Source organism: Rhipicephalus sanguineus, chromosome 4 (assembly GCF_013339695.2).
Source record: "Rhipicephalus sanguineus isolate Rsan-2018 chromosome 4, BIME_Rsan_1.4, whole genome shotgun sequence".
Classification (NCBI taxonomy): Eukaryota; Metazoa; Arthropoda; class Arachnida; order Ixodida; family Ixodidae; genus Rhipicephalus; species Rhipicephalus sanguineus.
The window spans coordinates 115,724,832-115,737,438 of NC_051179.1; the positions used below are offsets into that span (position 1 = coordinate 115,724,832).

The 12,607-nt window shown below is 45.8% G+C and overlaps 2 protein-coding genes across 5 annotated transcripts in view; one reads left to right on the plus strand and one right to left on the minus strand.

Annotated features, from left to right (window-relative positions):
- The window catches only part of LOC119390608 (zinc finger FYVE domain-containing protein 21), a 37,623-nt gene extending 32,720 nt beyond the window's left edge, over positions 1 to 4,903 (minus strand). Inside the window, exons 1-3 of one of the 2 annotated variants that reach the window (XM_037658202.2) lie at positions 4,618 to 4,903; positions 4,055 to 4,105; positions 1,346 to 1,593 (exon numbers count right to left, since the gene is read on the minus strand). In XM_037658202.2, coding sequence (XP_037514130.1) covers positions 1,346 to 1,593; positions 4,055 to 4,105; positions 4,618 to 4,737 — 419 coding nt within the window. In that variant the 5' untranslated portion in view covers positions 4,738 to 4,903. The remainder of the gene's footprint in view (positions 1 to 1,345; positions 1,594 to 4,054; positions 4,106 to 4,617) is intronic. The other variant, XM_037658203.2, reaches the window with a different exon arrangement.
- Positions 4,904 to 5,116: 213 nt separating this feature from the next.
- The window catches only part of LOC119390607 (septin-2), a 29,648-nt gene continuing 22,157 nt past the window's right edge, over positions 5,117 to 12,607 (plus strand). Inside the window, exons 1-7 of one of the 3 annotated variants that reach the window (XM_037658197.2) lie at positions 5,117 to 5,444; positions 5,596 to 5,680; positions 5,804 to 5,890; positions 6,601 to 6,654; positions 7,994 to 8,117; positions 9,708 to 9,842; positions 10,839 to 10,956. In XM_037658197.2, the coding sequence (XP_037514125.1) occupies positions 5,403 to 5,444; positions 5,596 to 5,680; positions 5,804 to 5,890; positions 6,601 to 6,654; positions 7,994 to 8,117; positions 9,708 to 9,842; positions 10,839 to 10,956 (645 nt within the window). In that variant the 5' untranslated portion in view covers positions 5,117 to 5,402. The remainder of the gene's footprint in view (positions 5,445 to 5,595; positions 5,681 to 5,803; positions 5,891 to 6,600; positions 6,655 to 7,993; positions 8,118 to 9,707; positions 9,843 to 10,838; positions 10,957 to 12,607) is intronic. The other 2 variants (XM_037658198.2, XM_037658200.2) reach the window with 2 other exon arrangements.

The following is a 12,607-nucleotide window of genomic DNA, read 5'->3' on the forward strand; positions in this document are numbered from 1 at the left end:
CTCTCCTTCGCCGTAGCAGAAGCAGGTGGTTGCTGCAACAGTCGTTTGTGCCAGCGTCCGTACCAGTGGGAGAGGTCAAGTGCTTTCAGGACACTGCTTTTGCAGATGCCAAATGGGTGCACGCTTTCGCCAGCCTAGCCAAGAAGTGCTTTCTTGGCTAGGCTGGCGAAATGCAATGGGTCTACCTGGAAAAAATACATGTTCATGCCTCTCATGAGTCAGCAAAGGTTCTCTTTGCCAATTTCGATGGCTTGTCAGCAGCTAGCTGTATCAATATAGGGTTGTTAACGATGCTAAATGAACTTTGCACCATTTTTAATAAGCAACCTCGTGATTGTTGTAATCACCCAGGAGCAGCGGGTTGGGCACACCACTGGTGAATACACACATGCATACTTAAAATTGCTACTTCTAACTACTTCCTATGCGTACCACAATAGCGTACGTGCTACCAAGCAAACCAGTATGTGTCTGTTTTGCTGTAACCTAGCCACACTGCCATGGATTCTGAATTGGTCTTTTGTTACAGCAGGAGACTACTGACACAAACAAAGGATGGTGATCCAAACTGTGGGCACTCGCACACTAGAGTTCTTACCACAACATCTTGCCTAGTAAGGCTGCAACAGGGGCTAGATGGCACGTCCTCATCTTGTGATGCGCTGCCTGGTATGACACGGATCGAAAAAACTAGAGACAATACCGGATGATGCGCAATCACCCTGTGTTGTCTCTCGTTTTTTTCGGTCCGTGTCATAACCCGGCAGCGCATCTTGCCTATCACACCAAAGAGTGCAGGCTCGCTCATGTGCAAATAAACAAACTCTGTGTTTATTCTGTATAGATTGAACTGCACTTGCTAACGGCTGTCAGTCTTGCTCTATATACTATCCTCATTTGATTTCGGTAAGACAATGTAAAGAGCAGTTCGTGGCAATTGTGAACAAGCTCCTTTTTTACCAATTAAACAAATGTATTGCTAATGTGTTATTAACAAGTCTAATTAGCTTACAGGCCTCTGCTTTGTATCCATAAGAATGTCACACCAACTTGCTCAAGCTTCTCTGTTAACTTGCTAGAAAGCTTCACTTATCGCCAGAAACCATGTTCAAGATCCTCACCGATGGTCTGAGGAGAGTCTGTTGTCTCGCTAGAAACTTCACTTATCGCCAGAAACCACATTCAAGATGCTCACCGATGGTCCGAGGAGAGTCTGTTGACTTGCTAGAAAGCTTCACTTATCGCCAGAAACCACATTCAAGATGCTCACCGATGGTCCGAGGAGAGTCTGTTGACTCGCTAGAAAGCTTCACTTATCGCCAGAAACCGCGTTCAAGATTCTCACCGATGGTCTGAGGACAGCCGACAGCAGTGTGGCAGGGCAGCACCCACGTCGGGCACAACCGTGACGAGGAAGTGCGCGCCGGCGAGAAGCAAGCGCAGGTGCCTGTCGTAGAAGTCATTCTCGCGCAGCGTGGCTGGGCTGCAGTCGTGACAGATGCGCACGGGGTCCACAAAGCACATGCGCTGCAGGGGAAGCCTACGGCTGCAGCAGTTGCTGCAGTAGACGCGGCCACAGCGGCGACAGTGGTGCTGCAAAAAAGTGTGCCAGCCAGGATGACACTATGGGCCAACAAACCAACATCTACCTCAAGGCAGATGCCAAAAGTGGTTTCAGCAGCACCAAACATGAGCCCGAAGCAAAATGACCATACACGAGAACTGTAGAATTGTGGTTCAACAAGCAGATCAGGTTCTGTGTAAACCCACAGCACACGACTGCGTGATTGGTCTTAATTAGTATTTCTGTTTGGACTATGACGGTTGCTACAGCAGAGGGCTCAGGATTAATTTAGGCCACCTGGGGTTCTTAATCAAGCAGTTAACTTAAAGCACAACCACTGGAGCTGCTTTGCAACTATGGCATGTACTGCTGACACACATTACGGTTAAAATCCGGAGTGCCAAACTACCACGTTGATTATTGGTATGCAAAAGTGCAGAATTTTTTATATAAAATCTCAGTACATGACTGTTTTACAGTTTTTTCTGAACAATTGAACGGTTAGAGGGTTAATTTTGGTGCATGAAATGTGCCATGTTCGAGCACAGTAATAGACAAGTCAATGGCTTTCAGTTCTTCATCATCATTTTTAGCCTATTTTATGTCCACTGCTGGATGAAAGCCTCTCCCAATGATACCCAATTTGCCCTATCTTGTGCATGCTGGTTCCATTTCACGCATGCAAACTACCTAATTTCGTCACTCTATGTAACCCTCTGCCACCTTTGGCTTGCCTCCCACCCCTTGGTATCCATTCCACAGCTCTACTGACCACTGGTATTCTGTCCTTCGCATTACGTGACCTGCACAGGTCCGATCTTATTATTGCCAGCTAGAATGTGGGCTATACCCCTGTTTGTTTTTTAATCCATTCTGCTCAATACTTGTGTATTAATGTTATGACCATCATCTTTTTTTTTGTTCCGTTGCCCGTTGCACGGTTCATATCTTTTTCGCAAGTTTCTTCGTTATCCTCCAAGTTAATAATAATATCTGGGGTTTAACGTCCCAAAACCACGATATGATTATGACGGACGGCGTAGTGGAGGACGCCAGAAATTTCGAGCACCTAGGGTTCTTTAACGTGCACCTAAATCTGAGTACACGGGCCTCAAACATTTTCGCCTCCATCGAAAATGCAGCCGCCGCGGGTTTCCGCACCTTATGTGCGGAAACGCGGGTTTCCGCGGGTTCCAAGTTTCCGCACCTTATGTTAGTACTGGCGGTATAGAATGGTTGTGCACTTTCCACTTAGGGGACAGCGGTAAACTGCCTGTCGTTATTTGGGAATGTCTAGATGCCCTTACATGCACCGGATGCTTAGTGAACTACCGTTTCTTGTGGCAATGGTAATTATTATAGCACTCAGTCAAAGTGCCCCTTGCTGTTGCCTTCCTGGAGACAGTGCATACAAAGCCTGTCTCCAGGAAGGCAGCCTGTCTCCAAAGCCCACCTCTCGCCTAATTCTTGGCCACCAGCACTATGGCCACACTGAAGCGCAACATTTTCCACGACGTAGGGCTCATTTGCACCTGCTACCAGGACCAGTCGCGCGACCGGTGCTAGTCGTAGAGCGACTATAGTCGCAAATAACCACTTTGGTCAAAAAGCGACTGCTTTAGCTCTGTCGCTCGCTGCTCAATTTTTCAGTCGTGTGACTGCAGTCACAAACCTCTGAACCAATCAGATGCACAGGAACAGGACGTCCGCTTATTTTAAGAGGCAATGGGAGGTGTGAACACCGGTCGCCGAGTCACTTTTTGGTTGCCAGTTGCCAATGGTTGCAAGACTAGTGCTATTTGCCAGTCTGAATGAGCCTTTACGCAATGACAAAACTTCTGCAAGTTCTATGCGAGTTTGTGGAGCCTGTATGCTCCGCAAGCAGAAAGCTTTACAGTTCCAACGCACATGGAACAGTCACGTACTGCTTCAGTATTTTTGGCACCACGCTAGAGGCATCTACATATATGCATGCAAGAAAGGTTTGCACAAATTATCCCTTCCGATCCATACGTTCCACAAAATGGCATCGCAATGACCAGCATTGCATGTTACTATCCTAAAATGGGTATAGTACTATACGTTATCAAGGAAAGTGCTTCAATTAAACTTGGGCCACCAGATAGCTGAAAATGCAACAGCTAACCTTTGTGCTTTCAATAGGAGGCACATACGCTCCTTATTCAAATAAGCTGTCACAGATATGTACAGCACTTCTCAGCTCACGAGAAAAACTGGAAGGCACGTCACTCTGTCGAAACGCATAGACGACTTTTATTAATTTATGTTATCTCCGGCTGATAAAAATAGCACAGCGTAAACGTAGGAACGGCCTTGGCTGTGACAAGCAATAACAAGTTCAGAGGTCAGCTTGACGACGTTGATTGACTCATCAACTTTGATCGTTATTGCAGGCTAAACGACAAAGCAAAATCTGCTGGGACTACGCGTACACTTCAACGACGAAATAAAACGAAACTGTGTACTTACACGGCGCGTTATGAAGTCGAACTTGGAGCGACAGCGCCAGCAATCGGCGGTCTGCAAAACATGTTTCACAGCCACAAAAAAGTTACGCGTGTATACGAGAACGCACGTGCAGACAGAAAACGGAAGCACACCAGTAAAGAAAGCGAGAGCAATCGATCAATGCAATGTTTACCGGCTGTCGCGCTTATCACGCGGACTCCGCGGCACTCGATCAACAGCTGTGCTCCGCATGCACGCAAAGTAAAAACGGCGCCGCAAATCGGGGCCGCGCGTAAGCACTCGCAACGAATTCCACAATCTCTCTGGCACGATCAAGGAAGCCAAGACGACGTCGAAGAAAGAAAGAATGAAATCACGCAGCTCGTAACGAGCACACGACCGACACGTAGAGAGGCTGCGACCAAGATCAACGCGCACTTCCGCTCCAGCTTCAAACGGCGCAATTAAACCGGATTGGGTTAGTTACACAGACGCTCTCTGAACACGTACGCGACCTTCGCGTGGTACACCAGCGGTTGTCGATCGCTCGAAACGCGCGGACAAGGTGTCAAAGGTGGACTTGCCTCTCGGTCGGGTGTCCACGGTGGCTCGTCCAAATGGAAAGGACTGAGCGCCTCGTTGCCCACTGTGACGATTCGGAGGCCGCTCTTGGACCTGACCAGCTTCTTCTGGCCCGTTGTCATCGTGCCTACACACCCGCGTACACGAGAAGCACGCACTACGTGTTTACAAATCCAAAACACGCCAACACCCTTCGCACGCACGCACTACACACACCCCTTTTCCGCCGAAAAACGGCACTTTCGTAGTTGGTTTTGTTCTTGTTTCGCAGTTTCTAGTTGGTGGCGCTGTGCTCCCTGGTGGCGCCCAGTGGTTCAGTTAAGATGAATGAATGTGCGCACGTAGTGCGTGAAATCACCGCCTAATCAACGGGTGTATATAACACAAAAATATGTGTTTCTCGTGTATGCCTGTGATTGTACAAGAAACGCGATGCCAGCGTGCGTTACCGCAATGCGTCAAATCACGGCGTCGCGTCGAGCAACAATGAGTGTTAAAGGTCCCGTTGTTTTTTTATTCTGTAGTTTTTGGTTGCCATGACCGTGGCGGGACGCTGTCAGTGACTTCATTGGCTTCGCTTCGCTCGGGTCCAGCCGCTCCGTTGGAGGAAGCGCCTTAACAATGGCCTTTAAATGACCCACCGCGAGTCTCTGGCAGGGATTAGGCCTTTTCCGAGAGCACGTCAGCGGCGAGATAAGACGGAACAAACGTGCGGACTCTAAAGCTTCAACTCGCAGCTGCGCTGCTCACGGGAAGAGGAGGAGGCAACCACTGACCATCAACAGCGATGCCGAGCACTGATCTGCGCCACTCCCCGTGCCCGTCCGAGGCGAGCATCTTTTCCTTTGACTGCAGCCTTTTGAAATGATCTCAGTACGATAGTTATCGGTGGGAGCCGCTGGGATGTTGGCGTATTTGCCTGGCGAGCGATGCTCGCTGCGGGCGTGTAAACAATCCCATGTTTGGCTTCACCGGTGCAGGGGGAAATCGGCTTCGCCACGCTGCCGGAGCAAGTACACAGGAAATCTGTCAAGAGGGGATTCGACTTCACCTTAATGGTCGTAGGTACGCTGTAGAGCACTCAAGACTTAGAGCAGTGCTTGATCTATTTTAATCTCTCTCTCTGCTTTCTGCCGGAAATCGTTGTCTTGCGCTCTCTCTCATCTTGTATTTTTGTCTTTTCGCCAGGAGAATCCGGCCTGGGAAAGTCGACGCTCATAAACAGCCTGTTTCTCACGGACTTGTACGAAGATCGCAAGCTCCCCAATGCCGAAGGTATACGCGACAGCGATCGTTGTATATTTTTGCATCCCAAACTGTATAGCGTCGACACTTTCCACATATCTGCCTGGCTTCGTCTTTTCATTTTTGTGTGTGTTTGTATTCCTAATTCCCACTGAACCGCGAACATGCTGCTTGCAGCTGTATTCAGTATTGAAGTAGTTGTTTTAAACATTTTAATTTTTCTCAGTGCAACGATTTCAGTATTACCCCAAGCACTGTCTTATTTTGCGAGCCTCATTTAGATCGAATGCTAGGCAGTGCTTACGTGAAATTACAAAGATGTACAGTACAGTCAGTTACAAATTTAAACATCATAATGGAATGAAATAAGCTGCGCATATGTAACAAATGCATTAATTGATGAACATAGAAGTATGACAAAAGTTGTGCCAATCTATGATAAAAACAGGGTACTGTAATAAAACTAGCAAAGATATTACAGATTGCAGCAACGGGAAATAACCAACAATGATTGCAGCACAAACAAACAGCTTTAAATTCACCGCTGGGCAAAATATGACACCGGCTGGGGCAATGCCAGCATCCTAACATACAGTGATCTGCATTTTTCTTCAAATGACCTCAACAAAAGTTGCTAGCTGTTCAATGTTACCAATTCAGTTTCGTAATGAGACTGCATTTCTTTTTTTCAATCCACATTGTTTAGTAAAACACTTTCCATGATTTGTCTGGACATTTAGTTTCCAATACTGTCGAACCAAACCACACCTCTGGAGCAGCTCACCTTCCCAATGGTAAGATGTGTACGCTATGGTATTTTCTTTCGACTTGGACAAGCATGTAATATGCCACTTGTGTTTTAATGATGCAGATTAATAGCTTCCATCTGTACTCTCTTTCATTCACAGCAAGTAATGCTGGAGATGCGATGCAAGCTGAAACTTCGTAGAGGTCTCACTGCTTACGTTTTGCAGTGCGTTTGCTTTCAATCGATGACACATTCACTTATATATCGCAAATGCAACCTGTAGACGTAAGTTTATATCAAAATCTGTTACCTGTGTGATAATGTGCTCTTAGTATGTGAAGTTTGGCATATTTCGATAGTGTGCATTGCACTGTGGCTACAGGTTAGAGACAAGTGCCATTTGGCTGTTTCAGTGGGCAAGCATTTGGACAAGTTGGTACACTTACATGGTCGAAATTCAAACAGTGCAAGAAAATGCAGACAACAGGAAGAACAATTAGACAGAACACAAGCGCTCACTCTCAACTAAAATTTTTTATTGAAAACGTTTGTTGTTCGCATGTTGTTGACAAGGTGTGCTTATTTATGTTACATGTTCAATAAAAAATTTAGTTGAAAGTCAAAGCTTGTGTTCTGTCTATTTGTTCTTCTTGTCTGCGTTTTCTTGCGCTGTTTGAATTTCAATCAGTGGTAGACAGTTTCATATTTGCGACATCTTTCATGGACCCTGACAGATACGTTATATTTTGCACCGTAAGACTTTTTGGTGGCATCACATAACATGATGAATGCCCATAGCTTTTATACATGATGCTGTTTTTTTTTCTGGTCGCAAATGCAGCCAATGTAACAAGTCTGTAGCCTTTACAGCACTGTTTGCTGTGCATGAAACAGAGTACAGGAGTGAAGACTGACCAGCGGTAAGCGCAAATGTTATCTGTGTTAATGTTGTTGGGATGAAAATGTGGTTCACTGTATTGTGTGGATACTGCAAGTTTATTACCGCGTATGTACACAACATGGATAAATCACAAGGATGACGGGATAAAAGCTGCTCAAAGGCAGCTTGACTGGTGCCACCTGCCCGTACAATACCAGCAGCAACGTGACAGGAATCCGCAATAAGTACACTTGTTGCAACATTAAAATAGAAATACGCAGAGCAAAACAAAACAAAGATGGGAAATTTAGCAACATATATATATTAAAGAAAAACATCCGGAAACACATTTTGAGAGGCACAGAAGTAAGGTTAACATTCATAATAACAGTTCAAATAATAGGGAAAGCCTGTCACTGGTTGGCTGGATGTGTTGTCCTTCTATCGCTGGATCAGCTAACACAGTGCGATGTCCTCGGCCTTCCATCCATCTTCTTCCCCACAGAGAAGATTGACAGAACGGTCCAGATCGAGCGCAAAACCATGGAGATCGAGGAGAAGGGAGTCCGGCTGAGGCTGACGGTGGTGGACACTCCTGGATTTGGCGACGCCGTGAACTGCGAGGAGAGGTATGTTTGCTGCACTGGGTGCTAGCAAGCGGCACTTGTATTGGCAGGCGTACGGGCTTGCATTATGTGGGGGAAGGGCACAATAAGCTTCCAACCCGCCACTCCCCTCGCCACCTTTGGCACGCACGCTCATTGGTCCATGGCTTTTCTGGGATTAGGGTGGGAAGTGAACAGTTCTTTGAATGCAACATCAGGAGACCTTGGTCCCCATTATTCTGAAAAAACATGCGCAGCCATTTAACCCTGCGCATTAAACAATGACGTGAAAGGTCTAACTCAATAAAGGCATGAGACAGCATTGGCACCCCCCCTATAGATAATTGGGGGGGTGGAGGGCCTCTTCACTGCGCACAACTATGGGCACGCTACACGAAATAAGAAAAGCTCACTCTCGCAATGCAACACCGCGCTCCATATGGCAAGCAACATAGGACTGCGGGGTCGAACGAGCTGCAAGCTTCCACTGTCCCTTATTTCCACGACTAAATGCCGTTTAACTCATTTGAGATCACACCCAAAAGAGATGCGCACATTTACTTGTGGAAATTGAGCGCAAGTGGAAGGTATTGGCAAGCTTGGAGAAGGTTTGGCCATGTATTCCCATGTTGCGAGTCATGTTGAGTGCGACAGTGCATGCCCTATTTCCAGTGAAACATGTGCTTCAACTTCCATATCTTACTGCAGTTGCTAAAGCTGCAGGCAGAAACTGGCCGGGCATTTTCCTAAGGTGGTATCTAATGTTGTTGCACACACAGTGGTTTTCACAAAAACCAACAAATATGTGCATTTACTGCCTGTGGTATCGTTTGTGCATTGTCATTTTTTCCTACATAATTAGATTTAGAGATAAATGAGATCCACATGCAGAGTGTACTTGCAGATGTTGAAGCCAGGTCCTGCCATAAGTTAGCGCTTTGTATGGTGCAGATGAAATAAGCATAAAATTCAGTGCTAAACATGACATTGTAGCACTGCACTGTCACAGCATATTGCACACCTCACATTTTTTGCCATGTTAATCTTCGTGTAATCGTTTTGTGAGCATCAACGAACAATATTAACCTATTGTTCAGGGAACGACATTTCATTTTAAAAAGCAAATTTACCGGCCTCTGACCAAAAAGCCTAGTGGCAAGCATGAAATCATATGCTAAACAGCCAACTATTTACTGACATATCGTCTTTCACTTCACAATCTCTGCTTTCCAAGCATAGTGTGTGATGCACTGAAAACAATGTTTTTTTATTAGAGAACACAAAAAAGTTAGTTGAATCTAAGTGAAATTTGGCTTCCCTGCAAGGTTGGCAGTAACTAATGCCTGCAGTAGTTTTGCTGTAGAAACTATTATTGAGGTATTTTTGCGCCATGTGTTCATAAAAGAAGAGATTGAGACACATGTCACTTGCTTAGATCATTCTTGGTTAGAGAAATTGGGACATTTTCTTGTGGATGGCCTCGACTAGTCTGCAGTAGTGGGCATGCAAGATGTGTGGATGTGCTTAGTTCACCCATGGGAGGGTAAACGGCTTTAAAAAATGACACACTTTGGGATGTTGTAGTGATCTGTACGTATTCTTTCTTTCGTGCAGTTGGAGGTCCATCGATCGGTACATTGATGAACAGTTCAACCAGTTCTTCAAGGACGAAAGTGGTCTCAATCGCAAGAACATTGTGGACAACAGGGTTCACTGCTGCCTGTACTTCATTCCTCCATGGGGACATGGGTGAGCCGTTTTTTTTTTTTTTTGTTTTTCTTAACTGCTTTTCTTAGCAGCTAGCTTTTCGTTTCCTGCCATGGGCTACAGTGCTGTTGCAATAAAGAGCCTTAGCAACTAGGCCTCAGCATGGCGTGTGTTACATCAACAGGATCACTTTAAAGGCAGGGAGTAGCACAGAAGCATCTGAGTGAGTTTTGTGCATGTGTGCTGGCTGAAAGCCTGAAAGAGAAAATTACCACCCAACTGTTCACAGTGCAAAGCTACAGGGAAATCCTTACGGATTTCTATTTAGCTTTGTGTAGCTCTACATGAAAGAGCTGGAGGTGGCTCTGCAGAGGCCCTACAGGAAGCTACGATGCAATATTTGTAGCTTTGTATAGCTCTACAAGAAAGAGCTTGAGCTAGCTCTTTCTTATAGAGCCACCTCAAGGATATCCACGGGAACTTCCTTGAGGTGGCTCTGCAGGAAGCTACAAGGATTTTCTTGTAGCACTGTATAGCTCTACAAGAAAGAGCTGGAGGTGGCTCTTTCCTGTAGAGCCACTTCAAGGATATCCACGGGAACTTCCTTGAGGTGGCTCTGCAGGAAGCTACAAGGATTTTCTTGTAGCACTGTATAGCTCTACAAGAAAGAGCTGGAGGTGGCTTTTTCCTGTAGAGCCACTTCAAGGATATCCATAACAACTTTCTTGAGATTGCTCTACAGGAAGCTACAAGGATAATGTGGTTCTTACAGGTGGCCCTAAAGAAGACGTAAGGGAATTCATAAGGAGTTCCTTCACTTCACCTATTGTCTTCTTGAATGATGATCCCACCAATATAACTTTTCAGGGTGCGGCCACGTGTTTTCATCTTCACATATCAGCCACCCTGTTCTGGTTTCTGTTCATTTCATGCATATTCATTTATATAGAATGCCTTTGCGCAGTGTCTGTGAACATACACAACTAATTCAAGTGTAAGCGGCATGCCTAACATCTGTCGACTGTTCACTCTGTTCAGGTTGCGGCAGCTGGACATTGAGTTCATGAAGAGGCTCCACCAGAAGGTCAACATTGTGCCTGTCATCGCCAAGGCGGACACACTGACCCCCACTGAAGTTCGTCAGATGAAGGACCGGGTAAGCTAGTTCATGCCTCTTTTTTTTTGTTTTCATGTTCGCACGATGCGTGCGACTCAAGTTCACTGTGAAGACACTGTCAGAGGTTGCGCGTGTAGAAGGTCCTTGGGAAAGTCGTAATATGCACGTGCCTTTTTTACATGAGTGCACTGATTGAAGGCATAGTTGGGTTGAGTACAGGGTTGCCACTGAATTTCGAGTAAATGTCGCCAAACGACGAGCAAAAAGTCGCCAAAAGTCGCCATTTTTTTTACAAATTTCGCCAAAAAAGTAGCCATTCTAGATATGTGCGGCCTACCCAGTAATAAAAATTTCCACTCACGTATAGCCCCGTAGAATACAGTACCATCCAAGACCCTTAAATTATATTGACGTTTCTCGATGCCAGTCGTATCGCCCGCTTCACCATGGGAGTGCATGGTGCTGCTTCTCCGACTAGCCGCAAGATGTGCGTGGTGGCGCAAGGGTGGATGAACGAAACACTCATGATATCCTTCCATCCCTGTCCTCTCGTTTCAAAGCTAAAAGTTGGGTATAAATCTTGGGCGAAAACCGTGAAAGCATTATTTGTAGACAGCTTTACGTACCCTTATATGAATTAAAAGGATTAAAAGGTTTATTGAAGGTAACACGACAGAATTCTTACAGGAATCGATCATTAGTGAGTCTTACACCTTTTCAGTGTGAACTAATATGATACCGGACATCACCGACCCTTTCTTATAGTTACTTATATCTACACGCGTCGATCCGATGCGTTATTGCTGTATAACAATGTAAAATGTTATATAGCAATTGGTTTTATTGCACACGCTCACCGAGAACAGTGAAAAATGCCTCAATAAATAATTTTTATTGCAGAAATAGCCGCGTATCCGCCTCTCTTCGCTATTCCAAAACAGTCTTTGCGAGCTGAACTGGGGGTACTGCAACAGTGAATAAGTCGCCAAGCTATTCAGAGCAGTTGGAGCTTTGGCGGAACAAATGGTCGGAACACGCGGCCAACCCATCGTCTTGTCCCTTCAGATGCGAAAGTTCAGTCAATCACTGCCTCCTCACGGTTTGCAAGGCAGTCCGCTGACTTACATTTTGCTAAAATGTCGCTGGGGGACGTTCCAGTACCTCCTGCATCTAGATGGCATCCCGAACTAAGGATTCCACTCACTGATCTTATTTTCACAGAACATCAAATAAACGTTTTATTCTCTCTCTAGATGAATTGAGGAGGTACACACGAGTTACAGGACGGACATACCGAATGACGCCTAATGTGCGCATTCTACTCGTGGGTCTAAAACCAAGAAAAGTACTGAGAATGTTGCCGCTCATTCGTTGGGAAGACACTGAGCTTAGGATTCAAAACTCGGTGGAGACCTAAGCCGAAAATCGCCAAAAATTCGCCATGTCGCCATTCATAATTTTAGGTCGCCACGGGCCTCTCAAATTCGCCAATTTGGCGAAAAGTAGCCACCATTGGCAACCCTGGTTGAGTACGATCAGTGTTCTTCCCATGCTGGGCAGCAGTGTTTTTGCCAATCACCACTCTGGCCAACTTGCCTTACCCTCAGGCTTCAAGTTTGCTGTACTCGGGGACAATTTTCTCTTGCCCCCAAGTAGTATAGTCAACGTCTGATATTCCTGACTCCCTAGG